Below are 24796 nucleotides of genomic sequence, written 5' to 3' on the forward strand. Positions count from 1 at the left end.
AATGCTTATAATGATAAAAAAAACAGGACAAAGTTAATCTAAGCTAAGTTTAGGCTCTAGGGGTCATAGTAAAAGACAATTACTTCAGTAATATACCCTGAGAGCTTTTAATATACACTACTCCAATACTCATCGATATACACTATTCATGCCTATAATAAGTAATGTGCAGAATTGATTCCCCCCTACAATATGTGATTTGTGTAAAGATCCCTTTTAAATATTTTAATGCTTTCATACTCTCAATTTGCATATTATATATCTGTAACGAAGTTGTGCTTGATATCTTCCAAACCGAGTTTGTGTAATTTAGATGCCTAAATACTAGCTAGATGTTGGAGGTAGAGCTGTCAATATGGGCTTGGTCTGTTGGGCTAGCCCATCCCATCCCGTGATTTAGTAGGGTTGGGCTAGAATTTTTGGAACCCATTTAAAAACGAGTCTTTTAAGCCCGACCCGAGTAGGTCCGTGGCCTGTGAGGCTTGACTGATGCTGGGTTGGTCCGGCCCGTGGGCCTAATAAAAATATTTATTTAAATATATAAAATATATGACACTGTAGCATCAGAATCAACATTTAGCATTGGTGGGCGTGTTCTTACCAAGTAGAAGTTGCATCCATCATGAAAATGTCCAAACACTTGTTACTACTTAAAATTGGCTGCACGATTTTTCTCAAACTGGTAATATTTTTTTATGTGAATGTAAATATTTTTAGTTTTTAAAATTTGATTACTCTTAATATTTAACTAATTAGTATTGCATATGAATTATAGATGTAGATGAAAGTGAAGATGTTAAGACAACTTTGTCACAAACGGATTCAAATGTGTTTGATGAAGATGATGTGTTGGATATCCCATAAGCATCATGGACGTTCTCTTGAATAGTTTGTTTTGAGTTTTGACTTTTAGTGAATGAAATATAGTCTTGTCTTTTACTTTTAGTATTTATTTTGATATATTGAAACAGTATAAAAAGTTATTAAGTTTTGTGAAATTTTTCCAATAAGATATGTTTTAACTTTAAGTATTTATCTTTTTTTAGGTTAGCACTTAAAAAAAAAATATATAAAATCATATATTTAAAAATGAATGGGCCGATCCGTGGGGGCCCACATCCCACATAGGACTGGGGTGGACTGACCATTATAAGGCCCACCAAAAAGGTAACCTGTCAATTGCTGGCCATATTGACAGCTCTAGTTGGAAGAGTATTGAGCATATATATTTTGCATCACATATTATACACAAGTATATTCTATTTCCATAATTATTCTAATCATTATGTGTGTGTATATATAAAAGCTCTTGGGGCGCTCGTATATTATATAAACAGTCCAGTAACTTTGTTTTACTCTTTCATGTAGATAGTGCAACCATGTAATTCAAAATGTACATGAATGTCAAAAAATCAGAAAAATGTACCAACATACAAGCCTTTCACCCAAAAGAAGATAATTAGGAAGGGAAGAAAAGAAGCAGCAGCATCTATGTACACAGCTCGTTTATCCTTTTTGGTGCATCCGTAGATGCTCAAACTCTTTTAATTTCGTCTTTAGAAGTGTATGCTCCTGCTGCATTTTGCCGAGCAGTGTTTCGACCATAACCATCTCCTCTTTGAGATGACTAATCTGTTTATCCAGAAAAGCTAATGTGTCTATACCCCTATCTCCCAGTCGATACATGCTACCTGTGCAGTCCCCTTGAGGTATCACGTGGACGTGCTGAGGTCTACCTAATAACACGAGTATGCTCATCTGCAAATGAAGTTTGATAACACAAAAAGATTAGACAGCAAAATTTATCTTTCACCTCAGTTTGCAAGAAAGTTCTGACAGCAATATTCACTGGTCGATCTGTTGTGGACCACCATATGTGAAAACAAATTAAGTCATAATGTCATACACAGTAGAATATTAATGCATCACATATACAAAGCAACAAACAAATTAGAGCAGAGAACAAAATTGACAGAGTCAAACAAAAGCCAGACTGGGCTGAAACTCGCAAATTAGTTGCAGGTGAGGGTGTAATGTTGACTTGTTTTCCACAAGGCATATAATGAAAAAGAGAAGTAGTGCCAGGATCAGATGATGTACATCTCATAGGAGAGACAGATAAATACAAAGCATGTTCCACATGCATCAAAACAAAGTGGACAAGGACAGCATTTTCCTACATTTAAACAAGATGGAAAAAGCAAACATACTAGAATATCAGCATATCATTACCTTCAAAATGTAGCCCTAACCTATTTCTACCACCGAAAGTCAGCCAACTCTTGTAACATGCAGCTAATTACATTCCCTCTCTTGTCACAATTTACTAACCCAGTTTCTACCTTAATTCGCCAATACTATGATGTCAATCTTACTTTGTTCTAACTTTTCCCCCTTCTATTCAAACAAATATGAATGTACGCTACTTGTTATTACTTCAAAATTGATTTGGCTCTTTCCAACAAATTTGTACACTTCCTCACACTTCAAATTATTATTTTGATCTCCTCAAATAAACCAATACAAGAAGCCATTCAAACCTTAGGTCAACCCAAGTCAATTATAATGGTAGGAGGGAGTGTTTGCATTGCTATCTTGGACATCGAAAGGTGAATTCCACTGTACCAAGAATAGTTTACAGAGAATATCACAACACTAACCCCAAAATCAGGGAAATAGAGTCGGACCAAAAATAAGCTTACAACCTGCAGTTGACAAATTCTCCAGTATCTACTTTTTGACACTAACAATTAACAGAAAAATGCATGAAAATCAGCAACTGCATGATCACACGGCCAAAGCAGTTTACCTTCCTTGCTCACAACATAATACGATGAACAATTTGTGGTAGCAAATTAGTTAAATGTAATCTCAGATGGAAGGCGCAAATTGAGAAACATACCTGCATTAAAAGCAGGATCACAGCAATGGTGATCACTATAAGAATGGAAAACTGGCTTTGAGATTTGAAAGATGATGAACACTTAAGCATGAGATTTCTACACAAGGAAGTAACAGACACGGTACTGCTACAACTACCCCGCAGGGAATCAGCAGCTTGCAGGTTGAGTGGCAGTGTTTGTGATCTAACTTCATCACTTGCCCCATCTAATATTTCCACATGTTCAGAACTTTCTTTCTGCTGAGCACTTGTTACCACATTAGCAGCATAACCACCAGCTGATATAAAAAATAATTTAATCAGATAATGTGAGCCTGGAATCAAAGAACATATACTACAACAGATAAAACAGCAGATGCCAGTTGTTACAGACAAAGGTATGATACAAGAGGTTCCCAGAAGCACTACCTTCTTCCTTCTCTAACTTCTTTTGCTTCAACAGTTCATGTGCCTGAAATAAAAACCCACATCAATCTCTTAAACAGCCTTGAAATACCTGCAAACTGAAAATAGAAGAAACCGGAAAGGATGAGGAAAATACAAGGGCAATCCATATGGCATACACGTCTCGACATTCATCAACAGTAGACTGCACTATCTTCCCTGCAGAGACCTCCAAGCATTTAGCAGCCAAACAGATATTTTTGTAAGGTGAGCATCATAAGTTACCTTTTCCACCTTTTTCCCATAACAGCTTAAGCATTGAAACTAAAAAGGAGACACTAAAGTGCACATCAAATCCTAAGTAGGACCACTTTTTTCTGTTGTTGTCATCTTGCTCAAAATTTGTTATATCAAGACACATGCACAAAAAGTGCTGCACATATCATGCCTTTGGTGAAAAACTTCTTTCTGTATTTACTAACATGTCAGGTCATGCCATGTGGATGTGGTGAAAAATTCTCTCTATTTTCAATCATGTCAACTTTGAAGACATGGAAACACACTTCAAAGACCCTACCAAACCAAAACTCTTCAATATCTCTACATATATGTGAGGATTATTTATATAAACTCTCTTTAAACTCCAACTTGGGCAACAAAAAATATAGCTCTGATCCTCATAATACCTTGCCAATGGATCATTGCTAACAACTTAAAGGATATGCAGCTGGTAATAGTAGATAGGACATGATTTGATGGAACACAACTAAGGCTGGGTGGAAGGAAGAGCACCAGCAAATAGCTGTGCCGTGGCTTCACAGTCTTACAGTCAATATCAGAATATATAAAGGAATTTTCCGAAATCTTAAGTTTCATGCTTCATCTATCGAAGGTTTCATCTTAACATAAAACAACTGTCAAACCCCTGGTTGTGCGAAAAACAAAGAACATAGATGCTCATAATGACTGCCAATGGATAATCACCAGCAACTTAAAAGATAAACTCCAGGAAATTACTAGCTAAAAAATGATTGATCAAACATAACTGAGGCTCAGTTGAAGGAAGAGCACTAGCAAATGGTTATGCATATTAATTCTCAAAAAAATGGCATGTAGATTTGCTCAATATTTCACAGTCAACATCAGAACTGGGGTGTTGAATGGGCGGGTTGGGCTTGGCATATATTTATTGGCAGGTCATTTTGGCACACCCAAGTTAGTCCATCTAAAAGCTTGGGCAGCATAATGCAGCCCAAATTGATCTATAAGAAAACTTATCAAAACACAAAAAGATATTTTTTTTGAGTTCAGTTTGTTTAAAATAGTCATAATAAACAAAGAAAAATATTTTATTATTTTGATATGATTATTAAACTGATTATAAAAGAACAAACAAACAGATGGAAAAAGTTTTTGAGTTGGGCTGGTTGGGTCAATAACCCACTGCTTAGCCCAAATTGACTCGCCCCTTTCAACCCAAACAAACATTGAGCAAGTTATAGCCCAGCCCGTTTATTTGATTCAACCCATTTTGACCTGTCCAAATGTAGCCCAATCCATCCTATTTGACAACCCTAATCAGGACAAGCAAAGAAATCGAATATGAGTGGATAAGCCCCATGTAGCATCAGTGGTGAAACATTTTGATTAATCAATCATCAAAAGTGTACTAAGCACATCGAAGCATTTGATTAACCTATCAAGCATTGAGGAGCAGGCAATCCTTATCTTGTTTATCCAGCTCTATCATAGTTGATTACAACAAAAGAACCCGAAGTGAAAGGAACCCATTTTTTCCTTCTAGAAAACAAAGAACCAGATCCTGATACTAAAGTGATATTCCCTCTAAAGCACAGGTTCAAAAGAAGTAATCGCAAATTACCAGATCCTAGACACAAACTTCCTAGAGCTGGAGAGCCCCACGATATGGCAAAAGCAGCAACAGCAACTTTTTGGATCGAATGGTCTAAAATAATTGAAGTAATTGTGCCACAATTGACCATGTTCTGTGCAATTGCTAGATAGGTGTCCGTTGAGTTTAGTTACTTTTACTTTAATATTGTAATGATAGCAGTAGCTGTTTTTTGCATTTTTCGGTCTCTTAATTGATTTATATTCTCATCATCATCCCGTGGGAGCCGTGCTCCCATCGACGTTTACTTACAAGCCAAATAAGAGTTATAAATAAGAAGCCCTTTGAATAAAGGAGGATAATAGCACATAGAAGCATTTGATTAATCTATCACCAAAAGCGTAACTCTTTCAATAATGAGAAGGTAAATTACTTTATGTTAGTAATAAATTATTGACGAGTTGGCGGAAAGCCCTGCATACAAGAAGAAAGAAAAACAAAACATGATATTCTAGCCCAGATTTCAATGCCTCTTAAAAGCAGTAGGATCACACTTGCAGTTCCTTCTTGAGAAAAGAGAAGCCACTTGCTGTTTCTTTTGACAATTACAGCAAGTCAAACTTGAAGAAGGTATATATGAGCAATAAAGAAGCATGTGCACCTCTAAACATGGTTTTCTTTGAAAAGGCCACATTTACGTACACCTTCAAACAGCAGCCTCCAACTGGTTCATCGCGATTCGTCTCCACATCCCAAAAACCCTAATGTGAAAGGCAGAAATATATCATGAGAAGAAACTAAGTGGGCCTTTGGATATAAGAATTGTAAAATTCCAAAAAAAAAGTGAAATTTTTTTTCAAGTGAAAACGGTATTTGAAAATTAGAGTTGTGTTTGGACATGATTTTTGGGTTGTTTTTGAAGTTTTGTGAGTGATCTGACTGAAAATTTTGAAAAACAGATTTTTGGAGTTTTTCAAATTTTCAAAAAATTCCAAAATGCATCTTCAAGTGAAAATTGAAAATTTTATGACCAAAATGACCAAACACTGATTTCGAAAAAAAAGTGAAAATTTTAAAAAAGTGAATTTCTTATGTCCAAACGGGCTCTAAGATAAAATAGAAAAGATTTCAACATGACCAACAACAATAACCCCTCCCCCACTCCTCCAAACAAATCCAATATTGGCTAACCTGAAACATATGAAATTTAGAAACTACATGAATATACTATCAGCCACCAATTTTGATTGAAAAATCTGAAAACAAAAGATGACACTGTTTGATGATCTACAATTCAACTAGAAACACTCGTTAAGTTAGAATAGGCTCAGATGTGAAACAAACACCACTTATGCAGCAATAGAGATTCAATAACGTTATCAAGAACAAATGATCGTGGAAAAAGTACAGTTGAATTTAATTGTTCTCTCCTCAGTATCCCTGTATCTTCCTTCTATTTTCATCTTCAAGTATCATATAAAATTGGCAATTCTTTAGGAATGGTTGTTCAGTTAGAATTAAATGAGTTAGAATTAAATGACTGACAAAGTATACTTACCTTGGCTGCTTAAATTTTAAACTACCTCTGGTGGATAACCCTTTTTTGGGGACAGTTTATCTGTGGGCTGACTTACACATGAAAATCCCTTTATTACTTTATCAAGAACAGTTGCATTGGAGTCTCAGCAAGACAGACACAGTTTGGACAACAGCCACCACTCCTTGTCACCTCCTCATCCCCAAATTCGATCCCCTATCCTCCCCTAGAAAAAGAAAATAAAAAGTGGGAGAAGAGAAACAGCTCAACCTCTCTTTTTCACCAACAAACTAACCTCCAAATTGCCTCCAAAAGAGCCAAAAAAAGAAAACCATATTTTGGCCCTCATAGGTATGAGAGTCCTATAGCTGGGAGGACAAAACCAACCATGCTTGAATTGTACATAAGAAATACTGGGTCGATTGACATTTCTCTTTTGAAGCTTCAAGTTCCAGATAGTAGTTTCAAATCTATGAATTTGATAATGTGTTTTCAGGAATTGACAGTGTAAATTTAACAGGCTAGTAGCAGCTACGGAAAGCATGCAAGCTGTTGCAAGGAGATTGGAACTCTAATGTTTGTGAAGATGAACCTGGCATGGGGTTGGGGTTTTGGGGGGGGGGGGGGGGAGAACAGATGCATGTAGATCAGCTTGTTAAATGCTCAAATTTAATGGGTTATGTTAGTTATGTGTAGTCCCACATTGGAATGGGAGTAATATGTACTTTGTAGACTATAGCTATAAATAGGATCTCTTGTATTATATTGAGTATCTAATATCAATAATATATTTTCTCCCGTGTTTTCTCACATGGTATCAGAGCATTAGTGAGAAAAGATCGTTGTGCGTCATTCGAGCGTTAACCGGGAAGAAAGAACTAATCTGAAGCAGCATCTCTTTCAGCATTTCCAGACTAAGGATCTGGACAGATTAAAGTATTTTCTAGGTATTGAGGTTGCTCAGTCTAGCTCAGGTATTGTTATTTCACAACGGAAGTATGCCTTAGACATTCTTGAGGAGACTGGAATGATGGGTTGCAGACCTATTGACTCTCTTATGGATCCGAATGCTAAGTTTCTGCCTGGACAGGGAGGTCCTCTAAGAGACCCTATGAGATATAGGAGGTTGGTTGGCAAATTGAATTACCTTATAATGACTAGACCTGACATTTCATTTCTGGTGAGTGTTGTAAGTCAGTTTATGGATTCACCCTGTGATAGTCACTGGGATGCAGTTGTTCGCATTCTTCGGTATATAAAGTCAGCTCCAGGCAAAGGATTACTATTCGAGGATCGAGGCCACGAGCAAATTGTTGGGTACACAGATGCTGATTGGGCAGGATCACCATTTGATAGGCGTTCTACTTCTGGATATTGTGTTCTAGTAGGAGGTAATTTGGTCTCGTGGAAGAGCAAGAAACAAAATATAGTTGCTCGATCTAGCGCCGAAGCCAAATATCGGGTCATGGCTATGGCAAAGTGTGAGTTAGTTTGGGTCAAGCAGTTGCTCAAGGAGTTAAAGTTCGAAGAAATCAGCAAGATGGAACTGGTGTGTGATAACCAAGCTGCTCTTCATATTGCGTCAAATCCGGTGTTCCATGAGAGGACTAAACACATTGAGATCGACTGTCACTTTGTTAGAGAAAAAAATACTTTCAGGAGATATTGTTACAAAATTTGTAAAGTCGAATGATCAACTAGCAGATATTTTTACTAAGTCTCTTACTGGTTCTCATATTAGTTACATGCGTAACAAGCTCGGTACATATGATGTGTATGCACCGGCTTGAGAGGGAGTGTTAGTTATGTGTAGTCCCACATTGGAATAGGAGCAATATGTACTTTGTAGCCTATAGCTATAAATAGGAACTCTTGTATTATATTGAGTATCTAATATCAATAATATATTTTCTCCCGTGCTTTCTCACAATTAAGATAAATTTACCAACATTCAGAGTGCTTACATTAAATTTTCTAATAACACTGGGCAAATAAAATTATCTGGTTCCTACCTTAAAGCAATACTATAATATGATCCTTAATCTATACAAATAAGGTTGAATTAGTTCAAAAGAAACAAAGAAAAATCCAAGGAACATTCAACACAAAACACAAACTTAAGGGAAGAAGAGGCCAAGGTGAGATGGGGAGAGAAATGGGAAAATGCCAAAAATCCCCTCATCTGGCGGGGCCCAAGAAAAGTATTAGAGTAAGCACTTAAGACCATCAAACATTTTCCCAAAGTTAATCCACCAAATCTAGCCCCATATATCCCAGACAAATGGCCCCTTTGGCTTGTGTGCAACGGAGTGACTGATGATTACAGAAGGGTAGCAATGGTTGTTTACAAACATGATAGCAATGTGAGAAGGAAAGACAACAACAGCATTTCCTAAGGTCCTTTCTTAATTTTCAGAGTCAATATCTACCTTTTAATTTTCCACTAGTATAAGAACCTGTGCGATGCGCGGATAATTTGACAGAATATTAATCTTATAAAATTATGATCTAATATATCATATTAACTTAATAAATATTAGTTATATTTTATTATTTAATATAGTGTGCAGAAATATATTAACATTTTCCCAAAGTTAATCCACCAAATCTAGCCCCATATATCCCAGACAAATGACCCCTTTGGCTTGTGTGCAACGGAGTGACTGATGATTACAGAAGGGTAGCAATGGTTGTTTACAAACATGATAGCAATGTGAGAAGGAAAGACAGCAACAACATTTCCTAAGGTCCTTTCTTAATTTTCAGAGTCAATATCTACCTTTTAATTTTCCACTAGTATAAGAACCCGCGCGATGCGCGGATAATTTGACAGAATATTAATCTTATAAAATTATGATCTAATATATCATATTAACTTAATAAATATTAGTTATATTTTATTATTTAATATAGTGTGCAGAAATATAACACAATCTATACAAGATTAAAGGATACACATCATATAATAATCAAATAAATTGTTTGATCCTTTTTATTTTGATATTAATTAGCAAGTACTTAGTACTATTGATAATTTTCTTGAGTGTTATTTATTTATCTTTTATTTTTAACTAATTTAAAATATAAATATCATAAAATTATCTCTATCCCCCTCTTTTCGTACATTCCTTTCTACTATAATACTTATTTGATTAGTTTTCAAATTTTGTAGTTTATTAAAAATTTAAATAATGTAATATTTTTTTACTAAATTATAATTTTGAATTCATCAAAAGTATAAAGAGATGAATTTTATATATATATATATATATATATATATATATATATATATATATATATATATATATATATATATAATATGCTTATCTTATGTATAATATCCTAATAGTATCTTTATATTTTTGTATTTTTCATTTGAATTGAAAGTTTCTTTATTTTTTTATTTTGTTTTTTTATTTTAAAATAATTTTAAAACTCCGAGTTGAAACTTGAAACTTGAATGGATAATTTTTATTATATATTATAGCTAATTATATATATATATATATATATATATATATATATATATATATATATATATATATATATATATATATATATATATATATATATATATATATATATTAAAATATTTGTAAAACTCCAACTTGAAACTACTCCCCAACTTGAATGGGTAGTTTTTTTCCTTTTTTTTATTATATATATTTTCATTTTTTTATTATAGCTATTTTTATTTTTTTAAAATATTTGTAAAACTCCAACTTGAAACTACTCCCAAATTTGAATGGGTAATATTTTTTCCATTTTTTATTATAGCTAATTATAAGATATTTTTATTTATTAATTTAAATAGAGTAAGCACTTAAGACCATCAAACATTTTCCCAAAGTTAATCCACCAAATCTAGCCCCATATATCCCAGACAAATGACCCCTTTGGCTTGTGTGCAACGGAGTGACTGATGATTACAAAAGGGTAGCAATAGTTGTTAACAAACATGATAGCAATGTGAGAAGGAAAGACAGCAGCAGCATTTCCTAAGGTCCTTTCTTAATTTTCAGAGTCAATATCTACCTTGTAATTTTCCATTTATGAGGCATTTCCTTGGTACGATTATATGTGCCAATCAGTTATCTCGCATGAATTGTGCACCACCTTAATGATAGAAGGCAAGTGCAGTTTTTCATTTATAAAAAAGAAAAGGCAAAAAAAAGATAGATGCAAGTGCAGTTTTATAATCAAGACAGATCAAGAACCCGTCCAAAATAACCTCAAGGAGTACTAGTGCTAATGAGAAATCAGACCCTTATGAAAATTAAAGCTCATACCTGAACTCGAAAATAGTCTGCAAAAGGAACATCACTAACTTCTTGTGATGTCTCAATCACCAGGTGACTGCAATCAAAGAAGTTAGAATAACAACATAAATATCAATAGCAAATCAAGCTAGAAAGGCCTGTTTAACAGAGAATAATCTGATGAAAAGGGGTCTACTACTCTGTTCTAGAAGTCATCTATGTGGAAGGGAGGCAGAAACTATTAATCACCTTTTCTTACATTGTTCAGTGACAGTACAAGTTTGAAATATATTTCTAGCACTAGCAGGGGTACACTGGGTCATGCCAAACAACACAAAGGAAATGTTGTCATGCTGGAATAAAGGGAGTAGTCCCTTAGCTCAGAAGAATAGATGGGATTTCATATGGTGGTCTATTTGGAAAGAAAGGAACTCAAGGTGTTTTGAAGACAAGGGCAGCTCAATTCAGACGATAAAAATGGACTCTTTTTTGTTGTTTTATTTTGGTGTAAGCAGGATTATACAGAGGATCCAGAAGCTATAATAGATGTTCTAGGATAGAAATTTTAGATGTATATTTTGGTACAACCTCCTGTAATTATGGCCAGCACAACCTTTGTGCCTTTTGAATATATAAAACTGTTATCATCTCAAAACAAAAAATAGCAAATCAACAGACTAAAACATGTGCAGTTCTAAATGAAAGCGAAAAACCGAAGAAAGCCTAAAATCAAAATTTCTACAAATAAGCAGGCCTGGGACATCTCTCCAGGAAGTATATAGATCAATTAAGCTTCAAAAACAAGTGCTTATACCAGTGACTGAAGTTGCAGCCGTGCAGGGGAGCATTTGCGGGAGGATGGAGGTTTGGATTTTGGAAACATGCCATTGGCCTTTGTTAGTTTACAGATATGTATAGTGTAGTCTTGTCCCACATTGGAAGAGGAGTAATATCTCTTTGTAGTGTATAGCTATAAATAGGGACCTCTTGTATTGTATTTATCATCCAATATCAATAATATATTTTCTCTCGTGCTTTCTCACATGGTATCAGAGCATTAGTGAGAAAAGATCGTTGTGCGTCATTCCAGCGTTAACCGGGAAGAAAGAACTTAGTCATCGTGCAATTTTTCCGATGACCTAAGGCTTGTCTAAGTGAAAGCCACTTTTTGTCGGTGTTGTGCTAAAACCAACACCACCACGAGGTAGATCACCCTCCGACTAGCAACCCCTGAAATTTTATCCGGCAGAAAAGCCGCCACGCTCCTCCACGCGCCGGCAACAACTTTTCCGGCAAGGGTTCCGGCCACCTTTTTGGCCATTTTTTGAAAACATTTCTTCAGGACAGCTTGCTCGCAAAGGAATTACGAGTCTATCCATCCTGGTTACGACAAATTCCGACAACTTTGGAATTTTCCGGAGAGCTACAGTGTTTCCAGCGTGAACAGTGTTATGTTTTCCTGCTGTAAACAGTGTTTTCCCAGCTATTTCTTCAGTTTTCCCGCAAGAGTTACTTATTTCCACTATTTCAAGTTAACCCTACTACTACAAATTGTAGCGACATGAAAACCGATACTTTGAATAGTCGGATGGTTTCTTTAGCAGAGTATATTGAGTTCCTTCAGTATAAAATATGTAAACAGACATCTTCTGAGATAGCTTATGTTGTTCAAACAGATAATAGCGTGACTTGTTTCTCCCAATCTTCATCCTCTGAGTCTTGGGTCATTGATTCAGGTGCATCAGATCATATTTCTGGTCACAAATCTCTTTTCACTACTATTTCGTATTCTCAATCTTTTCTAAAAGTCACAATGGCCAATGGGTCTCAAACCATGGCAACTGCAATAGGTCAAGCAAGCACACTTCCTTCCTTACCTTTAGATTCAGTCCTTTATGTTCCCAATAGTCCTTTTAATCTCATAACTGTTAGTCGCTTAGCCAAATCACTTAAATGCGTTGTTTTATTTCTTGATGACCATGTTTTTATACAGGAATGCAGTACAGGGCGGATCATTGGTACCAGGCGTGAATCAAACAGACTTTATTACCTTATCCTTGCTAAATCACATGGACTCACATCTTGTCTTCCTTCTACAACTTGTCCTGTTACTGATTCACCAGATTTATTACATAAACGGTTGGGACATCCCAGTTTGTCAAAACTTCAAAAAATGATATCTGGTTTATCTCACTTGTCAGCTCTAGAGTGTGAGTCATGTCAGCTCGGTAAGCATACCCGCTCCTATTTCCCTCGGTGTCTCGATAATCGAGCAGAGTCACCTTTTACATTAGTCCATTCAGATGTTTGGGGTCCTAGTCGGGTCAGTTCCACCTTGGGATTCCGCTACTTTGTCAGTTTCATTGATGATTATTGCAGGTACACTTGGATATTTTTGATAAAAAATCGATCTGAGCTGTTTTCTATTTTCCAGACCTTCCACGCTGAAATTCAAAATCAATTTGGGGTTTCTATTCGCACATTTCGTAGTGATAATGCCCGAGAGTATTTGTCTTCCCTATTTCAGCAGTTTATGAAATCTCATGGGATTATTCATCAAACATCTTGTCTGTACACATCTCAACAAAATGGGGTAGCAGAAAGAAAGAATAGACATCTTATTGAAACTGCTCGTACCCTACTCATACAATCTCATGCTCCGTTGCGTTTTTGGGGATGTAGTTCTTACATCTTGCTATCTTATTAATCGTATGCCATCTTCAGCTATCCAGAACCAAGTTCCATTCTCTGTCATGTTTCCCCACTTACCTTTGTTCTCTCTTCCACCGCGTATTTTTGGAAGCACTTGTTTTGTCCATAACCTTACTCCAGGAACAGTTAAGTTAGCTCCTCGTGCTCTTAAGTTCGTATATCTGGGTTTCTCGAGAACACAAAAGGGGTATCGGTGCTACTCTCCTGACCTCCAACGGTACCTTATGTCCGCTGATGTTACCTTCTTTGAAACCCAATCATACTTCACAGGTTCAGGTCATCACTTAGATATTTCTGAGGTACTACCAGTTTCATCTTTTGGAGATTCAGTCACTCCAGCTCCACTGAATGTAGCACACTGAATGTAAGCTAGACAACTTTGCACAAATCTAAGCTGTCCAGTCACTAAAATACATTGACTCAAAAAGCTTTCGCTTTCGGAGAAACTCAAATGTAACCAAAAAATGATGTTATGCAAAGAACTTTATCATGAAACAGATGCGCTAACGCATGGTGCAGCAGAGAGAATTACAGCATCAAAGAGAGCTTAAAGTGCCAGTATCAGAAAAAAGCAAAATCAGTGAATTATAGTAGCACCATAGTAGAAGTTATTACCTGTTTCTGTAAAAACGATAGTTCTGCACCTCATGGCAGCCACCAAATTTTGCACCTAATCAAACCGCAAATTAGTCAAAAATAAATAAATCTTGATTCACTTGAGAGCGTTCACATCATATTTGAAATTAAATTGTTGATATAGGGGTGTAGTCATACCTAAATAGAATTTAATAGGATGCTGAAATGACCAATTACGAGAGTGCCCAAGTTCTTCATGAGGACGCCACTGTGTGCACTTAAAATCTGGAAGAAAAAAAAAAAAGGACGGCAAAGTTTTGGTTAACCACATAATTACTTATCAGTTCATTGTGATCCATTGCTTCTAAATCTAAATGACAGAATGTGTTGAAATATATCCACATCAGCAAAATCCATGAATGCTGTCACCTTTATCACCACATTTTCTACGGAATGACTCCTGAAAAGCAACACCGTCATCTGAAATGAAGAGTTCAAAGAACTTCTCAACCGTAACCTGCACCTCAAATATAAAGTTCAAATAACAGTCTATGATTAATTACACATCTATCACAAAGAAAACTAGAGATTCGAACAAATGAAAGAACTAGGGAAAAAGATAACGTTATATCACCAGAAACTTGGCCTCTGCAACAAGTGTAAAGCATTCAGGGACTGCATGTCAAATAACGCAGAGTTTAGGTAAATCAGTAATTGAATAGAGTTTAAAACACAGAATAAGATGAAAAAAGAAAAGGAAAATTTTGCTGGTGGAATCCAAGAAACAGTTGCATTAATAGCTTTAGCACCCAATGGGTACAAGTACCAAAGAGAATCTTGTTTGTAGTTGAAAGTACTCATCTATCAAACAGATCTTGAGCATTAACGTGCGGTCAGAACTCTGAGAATAGACACCCACCCCATAGGAGAATACCAGATAACATCTGTCTAGACTCTAGTACGAGGAAAGTAAACCTGCTCATAAGTACTAGTAACTGTCTCTCTCACTCCATGATGTGCACGTCTGATACCATAATAGCAGACAGAGGCACAGAAATAGGATTAGAAAACCAGACCAAGATGAGGGTGCTATATGCTATCTGGGAAGGTGTGGAAGATAAAAATGACAGCACTTTCCAACTTGAAGGTCCTAAATGCACGGGTAGTTTAATTCATTCTTCCTTCCTTTTTCCTTGTTACTTGTTAGCACATTTGGGAGAGTTACATGAGATTTAGCTTTGTGCATTACATTTAGCTCTAATTCCGTTGTTTTAGACTAGTGACACTGACTTCTCAGTATTATGAAGAAGTAAACACATACAGGCAACGCAACATGAGCACATACTTGTAACAAAAATGCAGATGACTTCAACATATCAGCCTATGAATAAGTATTTTTTCTTTAAATACTAGAAACCAGAGACTGTTAATTAATTGAATGGAAAAAATCATTGAACACGCTTGAAGAATGAAGAAGCACATAACAAAAAGCCCAAAGGGGCATTTGACTGACCCCTAGGTGCATCTGAATCCTCCTGCTTCAAAGCTGAGGACCTCCCAGAAGAGGAACAATCAGTACTTTGAGCAATAACTGCTTCTTCTTCCACATTGCCCTGCAATCCTAAAGGCTTTGATACAATTTCAAATTCACCATTGGCTGAGGGCTTTGAGTCTTCCTGTACCGTATCATCCTTATTCCTGGTCAAATGAATTAACAGACTGAAACAACCCCAGTGCAAGGGCAGATAATTCCTAACTTGACTCTAGATACCTTTCGATGGATTCTACCCCTTCTGTAGCCTGCCTGAAACTATCTGTTCCTTCTGGTATTCCACTATCTTGACTGTTCAGATCAGATTTTGGCTCCTGACATCAAAGCAAAGTTAAATGCAGTCAGAACTGCAAAGAGAAGGCCCAAAAAAATAACAGCATCAGCAAGAAATATTTTCAGGATTGAAACAGATATTTCTTGGAAGATGAATATAAAGAGAATTCTCAAACTTTTCTTTGCAAAATAACAGAACAATGAATAGAAGAAAAGCAAGAGGCAGAATGTCCAAATTTTCACGTAACTTATGCTGAGTCATTATGGTGAGAAAACAATGCTAAGGGAGATGAAAGGACACGGTCAGCAATGCTTTCACAACCAAAATTTAAGATGTCAGTGAAGTAGCACATTGCACATGTCTGAGACTTTGCCCACACAACTTATCCAGGGGTCAGCCCATCGCAATGAAGTGAGGCACAGAAGCCTCCAAATTATATGTGTTTGGTTGGGGATTAAGGGAACAACTATTCGTAATACCAAAATAACGACTTTGGAAATGAAGGGTATATTCCATCCATTTTACTATCAGGTGTTTTCATTTAAAGAATGGAAGTCATACCAAATTTTCAAGTAAAAAGCGCCGCCTTCTTGGCATTGCTTGACGTTTGATTGCATACCATGTTCCATTTCCACAAAATAAGAATATCTTTAAAGGTCTAAATCTTCCACTTACTTAGGTAGCTAAATGACCAAATCCTTCCCTTTATTTAGGTAGCTGAGGTACCACTAATACCAAGATTCCGCACAGATGACGACTAAAGGGGAAATGAAGGAAATAAATCCAAAAAGCAATGTGAAAACTGTAATAAAGATTCTACTTGGAACATTCAATACTAATACCCTAACACCGTTGCAGCATCTTTCTTTGCATAGTTATGCTGAAAAAAGTTATGTTTTTTCACACGTGTCTTTAGAGATGAAAGTAACAAGTACCATAATAAGGTTTCAAGGAGCTGGGGAATGCATCAATGTTAGGTTACACGGAGAGTGGCTAACATGATGATTACTGACTAACCAAAATAGTGCGAATGGAGTATTCATAAATAGAGTTGGGGATTGTGGGTTTGGGGGGGGGGGTGTCGATATTGTAACATGACTAAACACATTTTATAAATTCCCAAGCTATGTAAGTGACGACACACCAGATCTGTAGACTCTTTCGCTGCACCATTGTGTTGTAGCCAACCATCATTGATAAGCTTAAAAGCTTCATCTCGGGACAGGAAAGATGTAAAAAAGTACTGCACTAACAGAAGGCAAGTCAAGACTTTGCAGAGGAAGTATTAATCTGAAAGAAGGAGAACATGCATATAGCATTAACATGGCATACAGCATGTTTTTTTTTAAAAAAAAAAGATCATATGGCATTGTAAAATGGCATCACAGATCCAGGACATTACCTTCTTTTCTCCGGCTACTATTTCTATTGCCGTTGGGAATATGGCCGCAGCTTTAGCTCTTCGTACTAACGTGATCTCATGAAAATGTATTATTTTCTGGAAGATGGACATTGATAACTTAATTTGGATCAATGTAAAAATGCATAGCAAAATAGATGAGAAAAACGAACTTTCTTATTTGTCTTACTATATTTTCCTTGATTCCCTTTTTACTTGTCCAAAAGAAAAAGGAGAAACAATAGGAAACAAGCTATCATCACAGGTCATGCAGTATAATTCTTGGTAAATATTGAATGAAGCTTATTAGTCAGTCTTAAAGCTTAAATAACAAGGCTAAACAATTAAATACAGGCAAAGCAATCCTTTAAACACATTCTTAGGACTTCATGATGGTGTACCATCCTATTGCAAACAATAGCAGCAAGAATTTTATGCATTGAGACTAAAATATGTCAACAGTGGCTAAGCAGGAAAGCAACACAAAACAATAATAATAATAATAATGTATATGGCACCGGAACAAAGAATTTTTTTTAAGGGGGAGGGGGGATAAAAAGGAAAACATAGGAAACAGAGGGTCCTGTGTTGTTCAAATATCCATCACCTTCAATTCACAAAACTCTCATATAAATCAAACTACTTAAGATGGACTGATAATAGAGCATTCCACTATAAGCTTTTTGAATCTCTCTCTTCCATATGACATCCCACCACACATGAGAGGTCATACCATCACCGTCCTTGCCTACATCCCTTCTAAAACCTATATCCTGTTATATCAGTCCAAACATCAAACAACAACAACAACCCAATTGAATCCCACAGGTGAGGTCTGGGGAGGGTATTGTGTACGTAGACCTTATGCCTACCCTGAAAAGGTAGAGAGGTTGTTTCCGATAGATCCTCAGCTCAAGAAAGAGAAAAGAAACAGTGAAAACAAGTAATATCAACAAATAAGTCAGAAAGATAGTAACAACAATCACAAAGTCAGAAGTAGATGAAAAGAAGCGGTAGCAACAAAAAGCAGTAACAACAACAGGGTACTAGGAGACCGAAGCGGAAGAAAATAGGAAAACATCATGAAATACAGCAACCTAAGGCAGAAAACTACTGTATTTAACCCTAATACTCTCAGTCCGTAACAGAAATACGCTCGACTACCTACTAACTTTCTACCCTAATTCTTGACCTCCACACCCTCCTATCAAGGGCATACTCGTTAAGTTGCAGCCGCGCCATGTCCTCCCTGACAACCTCTCCCCAATACTTCTTACGTCTCCCTCAACCTCTTCTCATACCCACCAAAGCTAACCGCTAGCCCCTCCTTCCTCTACACATGCTCGAACCATCTCAGACTCACTTCCCTCATTTTGTCCTTCACGGGTGCTTTAGTCATATATCTTCATTCCTAATCTTATCCAACCTGGTATGCCCATACATCCATCTCAACATCCTACTTTCATCTTCTGGATATAGGAGTTCATGACCGGCCCGCATTTTGCCCCGTACAACATCAGTCCAAACATCAAACGTGTGAACCAAACCCTTCCTAGTGTTACGTGGAATCTTTACTCTCTCTAATGCACCCATTTCAGGTGGGTAGCACGTAAGTACCTCATACAGACCAATCATATCTAGCTCTAAGTAAATAGAACCTTCCCTTCCTGTTCTTTCTACCTTGAATCACATGAAGCCTTTCATTTGAAATTCAATTAAGCAAGGTTATAAAAGCAAATCCAAACAAAACAAAATATGCATTTTCCTTCTCACGCAGGCACACAACCTCTTTCCTGACCCCGTGATTCCGAACTAATTGCATAAGCGAAACAGACAAAATCTCAGCTATTTTCGTGTACAGAGAAGAACACCTTATCAGTAGTGAAACCCTACCTCAATCAACTATAGGCTTTATAAAAGGTGAAATTATTAAAGTGAAAAAAACAGAGCACCAAACCTTTGTCTCAAAGCCGAAGAGGTTGGAATAGAAGCAAATATAATGGCCAAAGAGGTACATATGACCCTGTAACAACAGTAAAACCTTAACCAACGCATAAAAGCATGTAAACAAATTAGAAAGAAAGGAAAAATGTTACAGATTAGAAAGGAGGGTGGTTCAAGAAGCCACAAGCTCAACTATACATGTATAATATCATCTTTTTAATGTGTATAAATGTGAAACATCATCCAGTTCAAATTTACCTGAAGTAGAAAACTCTCTTGCAGCGCACAGTTAAAATCTTGAACCAGGACCTGTAACGAATTTATACAGGACAGCAGAACATAAAATATCTGTCAGCATGCAGATTCGAAAGTTGCATTCGGTCACGGAAGAAGAGGTAGACCTATATTCGTCATACGGATGAGATAAAGATTACACAAGACATGCTCAATCAAAAACTTAAGTGAAGAGACATACTCCAGAAAAGGATCTAAAAGTCGCATTTTCTATTCCTGTTCCGAAACATGGACATGAAGATAAGATGTACAAAAATTGAAATTGGTGAACGACACATTATGGGGTGCAAATCAAAGTATGACTTGGACACAAGAAGGCTAAGTACTTCTTTGAGTAAACAGTTCTAGATAATTTCTTTCCCAATAAGCACTAGGACACATCTGCTTAAGTGAACAACCTAATGTTTTCTTAAGCATTTCTTAAGCATGTAGAACATCTCAAACAGGAACATATCCCATTTACGTCTCGACCCCAAATAAGTTGGAGTCGGCTATACAAATCTTTTGTATCCATTCCGCTCTAGAGGTTTGATCACAGTCAGACTAATTCTACATTAATTTACATTGGTTGTCAACCTACTGCAACGCTCCTTTTTTTTTTTTGAGAACAAACTCTATATATATATATATATATATATATATATATATATATATATATATATATATATATATATATAGAGAGAGAGAGAGAGAGAGAGAGAGAGAGAGAGAGAGAGAGAGAGAAATTGTTACATCATGGCACCAAAATTAAAAACCAAAATAAAACCTTGATCTTATTACAAGGAATCTAGCACATATAGGATAGCCTCAGCATCATCTATATATTCAGATTTACCCATAAACTAAAAAGAAGAACATAATCAATCTTAATCTGCTGTAAGAAACTGCGCCTATCTTCAAAACAACTTGAACTCCTCTCTTTCCATACTGCCCACCAGATGCTTTCAGGGACAATTTTCCATATGTCTTTGTTTCAGCTAAAGTTCCTTCTTTGTTCCAGCTTGTCGACACATCAGAAGATCTACCTGGCATTGTCCATCTAATGCCTCTAAGATTGATGGACAAATACCACAGTTGACTAGCAATCCTGCAGTGTGAAAATAGATATTGATTGTCTTTGCATCCTGCCCACCCAAATAGCATCTTGAACAAAGTGGCATTCCCCTCTTCCTGAGATTGTCCGGAGTCAAAAGAGCTTCTCTGTGTACAACGCTCTTTCTTTGTTCCAACTTGGGACCAGTTTTTGTTTGCACATAGCCGGAGAAGTTATATTCTATAACCACGCCAAAAGGAATTTTGATAGTTCTAGTTTCGCAATTTGTTTGTTGTCTTACAAGATTAAGCTTCAAACAAGAATTGATAATTAGAAATACTGACACTTCTAAAGACATTAAAATACCAAGGGAAAACGGACATAGTTTCTCCTGGTGAATACAGAATTTGAACTTTATGAGTTCGGATTCAAAATTCTACTACATCAAGTCCAATTAATGGGTTCGAAATCTATTATTTGAACTTATTTAGTGGGTTTTTTCAAACACATATACAGGGTTTAAGCCAAAGCTACTAAGGTTGGATGAACCGTAGCTTCTTCACTACATCCGCCCCTGGTGAATCACAAGTAAACTACCACAATTCAATGCAAACAAATTAATAGAGAAATTAACAAATAAGAGAATAGACTCACTTCATCGGGTGGTAAACGGAACAGTTGTCGATACTCTTCACTCCTCACAAACAGCTGATTCTGTCACAAAATTGATAATTGTTGCAATCAGCCACACACAGTCAAATCATTCGCCAACCACAACACCGAAATTGTTTAAATTTAGTTAGTTCATTTTGACAAACTCTTGAAAAGCAAAAAAGTGTTCTTCATTTGCATGCAACAATAAACCAGAATAGAAACTTTCTTTGAAGCTATGATCACCCAAAAAATTCATATAGTATACACTAAAATTGCGGAATTTAATTCATAATTCGGACTCCTAATGCAATATCGAGTAGAAATTAATTGAACAAATTAATTAAAAAGAAGGTAACCTGAGCATCAGATAATCGTGAAGGGCTAGGGGAAGAAGAAGAGGAAAGATCAAGGGAAGGGCGGCGATCGAGAGCATCAGTATCGAAGGCGGCGTCGAGGCCACGCCGGGAAGTGGAAGGCGAGAGATGCATGTGCTGCGACGGCGGAGGCGACGGCGACATAATTTTCTCAGTCACGGCGGCAGCCATGGTTGGTTGGTTGTTGTGAAATTAATAACGACGAGTACAAAGGAAGTGTAAACGGCTATTTTAGCACGGAGAATGACGTGTCGGTTACATCAAAGGTTGGAGCGCGTCGTGGTGTTGTTGGGACGTAACTCTACCGAAGGAGACGTGGACCTGTTTTCAGTTTTTAAGTTTGATGTGCCCATTTTTGACTTTTTTTCTCGACCTTTTTCCTCGCTACTAGACTAACTAACGGTCAACAGTATATTAGAATTGGTGTGTGATATCGGCAAATAATTTTAAGTAGATGATTAGTATTTTGATAAACCCAATTAGTAATGTATGCACTAAGGATGGTCGGAATCAAGTAAAGAGGAGTATTCCTATTTTAAACTCTCGTTGCTGAAGTTAGAAGGGTAAGGAAATAATCTAATATTAGAAAGCTCATATTTTCGAGCACGATCTAATTCCATCCAGTAGTAATATAGGATAAAATAGTATCTTCTTACTTGACTTTTACTGTCTATAATAATTTAAATTGTGCGTATATTCAAATGTGATATTTACATCTTCGTATGAGTTGTCTCGAAATAGCTCGTTTACTCAAACAGAATTTTTAATATATATTTGTTTACCCTAAAAAATAGTAACAATTAAATTTGTACGTGATTTAAAGAATACGTGATTAAATTTAATATGAATGACTGAAGAGCACTTTAAATAATAGCTAGAAGACAAAAATAAATTTGTATTGCTTTGATTTGCGTGTCAACAATGTGTTAAAATAAAAGAAACTTTCTCATTTATATTAGGGGAATTTCAGTCCTAATACAAGTCTAAATAAGGTAAAAATCTTATTTTTCCGGTAAATGTCGATCCGCAGTTGATATCGGACGGGATTCGCCCCATAATATCCTGTTGAGGGCGAATATTACAACTCCCTATTTGTCAAGCATAATTGTTCCCTGTGTTTCCCGTGGTCTAGAAACTTTACTTGATCTGGGTCTAGTATTTTGTCGTGCCCGATCCCAGATACATCGTTCGCTTCTTTCGGGTTCCGATACGAGGGGTCTTTCGGCCTTGCTTAAAGTCGTGTCGAACCGTGCTTCCCTCTTGTTTCCTTATTGGGAAATCGGTGAAAATTTTGCCCCCGATTTTTTCCGTACACAGATAGTCCCCTCGCTTTTCTAGAGCAAATTTATCGAAGTCACGAGAACCGATGAATTAACCTCGATTCCTTCTTCTGTACGCTACAACCGAGTTGACGGGTCATTGAAACGTCCCATCAGTCGCGTTGTTCTGACTTCGGACACATATCAGTCGTCCGTTGACCGTCCCTGAATGCGAAACACCATGCATTGATTACCCTTTCTCTATAAAAACTTCGGTCCTTTTTTCACTTTTTTACTTTCCGATTCCAGAGCTCCTTAATTTACCCCCGAACTTTTCACTTATTCTCAACCCCTTCAATTCTTCATATATTGTTCCATATATCTTCATATTTTCATCTTCAAATCTTCATATTCCATCTTTTAATCTTCAAATCTGACCTTCAAACCTTCATCCTCACCTTTAAATTTTCATCCACACCTTCAAATCTTCATATTTCCCAAAATTCGATAGTGAAGACTTCGAAATTTGTGCCTCAACAGACTGTCCCTTCAACTTCTATCCCAGCCATGAATCCTGAGGTGGTCGTACCTGAAGTGGCCCCGGAATCTCCCCTGAAGAGCTTCATCCCTGGAGGTTGCTCCATTGAAAACGACTTCAAGGTCAAAAAAGCCTCCAGTCAAGAGGACCGAGGCGAGGGGGTATAGAGGTATATATGCTCCATTGCCGATAATACACTCCCTATAATTCGGGAGGACTGCAATTGGGAGGGCAAAGAAGTGGTCGTCCTTGGGTCCCGATAAGGACATTACCACCTATGTAGAGGGGTATCTAAGTGTTTACACTTGCCCTGGCGGATCCCATAATTCTTAACTTCTGCAAAAGGTACGAGGTCTGCCTCGGACAGATTCACCCATTTTGGAGGATCATAATCCTCCTCTGCCATTTTGTCAACAATACTGAAGCACCTCGATTTACCATCGACCACTTGCTTCATCTCTACAGTCCCCGAGTTTTCCGGGAGGGAGGGGGTTAATCAAGCTCGTTCGTCGGGAAAGTAAAGCTTCATTTTCGAGCATCGATGAAGATTGGGATCGAGGCTAGCAGGGGAGATTCGTTCGGGTAAAACCGAAGATCTCATTCCCTCCAAATTCTTACCGTTCCCTGAAAAGTGGAACTTAGCCCGTAAGTTCCTTTCTCTTCTGAGTACTTGGAATTTCTTTTGTTCTTTTTTCTTATTGCCTGCTTCTACCATCGTGCAACGGCTGCCCAAGTTCCCAACGCAATTCCTCACTTCAAAGAGTGGGTCGAGGGGATCTGCAAACAACTGTCGTACTTTGAGCGTGAATGGCACAAACTCTCAAAGGGCAAGTGGGAGACCCATTCCTTTGGTGAGTGCTTATCCCGTCCAAGTCTATTCACATACTCAACCGTCATTTCCACTAAGTTATCTTTCTTTCATAGGATTGCCCAAGACTACTGAGCTTCGGGCATTGGACGAGGATGAGGCTCCGTCCTCACTCGATAAACCCTCCGCTTCGGGACAACCTAGAGTTGCTGCACATGAGGAGAAAAAGAGAAAAAAGAGGAAATCTCTAGGATTCCTGGACGCCGAAGCCAAGATGAAGAGGGAAAGGGCTCGGGTCCGAAAAAGCAATAAGAAGAGTACCTGGGCTAGGGTACCGGACTCTGACTCCCTCTACCAGCTCAGGGATTACCCTAAAGATGACGAACTAGAGTTCGTCGCCCATGGGTCGGCCATTGATGAAGAAGAACATGTGGCAACCAGAGGA

General features: G+C 37.1%; 1 protein-coding gene across 1 annotated transcript; it reads right to left on the minus strand.

Annotated features, from left to right (window-relative positions):
- Nucleotides 1-1325: 1325 nt before the first annotated feature.
- On the minus strand, nucleotides 1326-22163 carry LOC107786250 (protein VASCULAR ASSOCIATED DEATH 1, chloroplastic-like). The gene is made up of 18 exons (XM_075238801.1): nucleotides 21729-22163; nucleotides 21373-21432; nucleotides 19650-19700; nucleotides 19405-19470; nucleotides 17451-17546; nucleotides 17193-17291; nucleotides 15994-16088; nucleotides 15736-15920; nucleotides 14857-14897; nucleotides 14652-14739; nucleotides 14421-14507; nucleotides 14262-14316; nucleotides 10965-11031; nucleotides 5800-5899; nucleotides 3444-3505; nucleotides 3311-3353; nucleotides 2903-3180; nucleotides 1326-1758 (listed from the first exon to the last, which is right to left on the minus strand). Exons 1-18 carry the CDS (start codon nucleotides 21915-21917, stop codon nucleotides 1507-1509), a joined length of 1914 nt encoding a protein of 637 aa, XP_075094902.1. The 5' UTR covers nucleotides 21918-22163; the 3' UTR covers nucleotides 1326-1506.
- Nucleotides 22164-24796: the final 2633 nt, after the last annotated feature.

Source organism: Nicotiana tabacum, chromosome 19, assembly GCF_000715075.1.
Source record: "Nicotiana tabacum cultivar K326 chromosome 19, ASM71507v2, whole genome shotgun sequence".
Classification (NCBI taxonomy): domain Eukaryota; kingdom Viridiplantae; phylum Streptophyta; class Magnoliopsida; order Solanales; family Solanaceae; genus Nicotiana; species Nicotiana tabacum.

Coding starts and splice junctions, on each gene's coding strand:
- LOC107786250 (XM_075238801.1), bottom strand. CDS start 21,917: ATGGCTGCCGCCGTGACTGAGAAAATTATGTCGCCGTCGCCTCCGCCG. Junction 14,508..14,651: donor TAGAAAATGTGGTGATAAAG/GTGACAGCATTC, acceptor TTTTTCTTCCAG/ATTTTAAGTGCACACAGTGG. Junction 1,759..2,902: donor TGATCCTGCTTTTAATGCAG/GTATGTTTCTCA, acceptor CTTCATTTGCAG/ATGAGCATACTCGTGTTATT.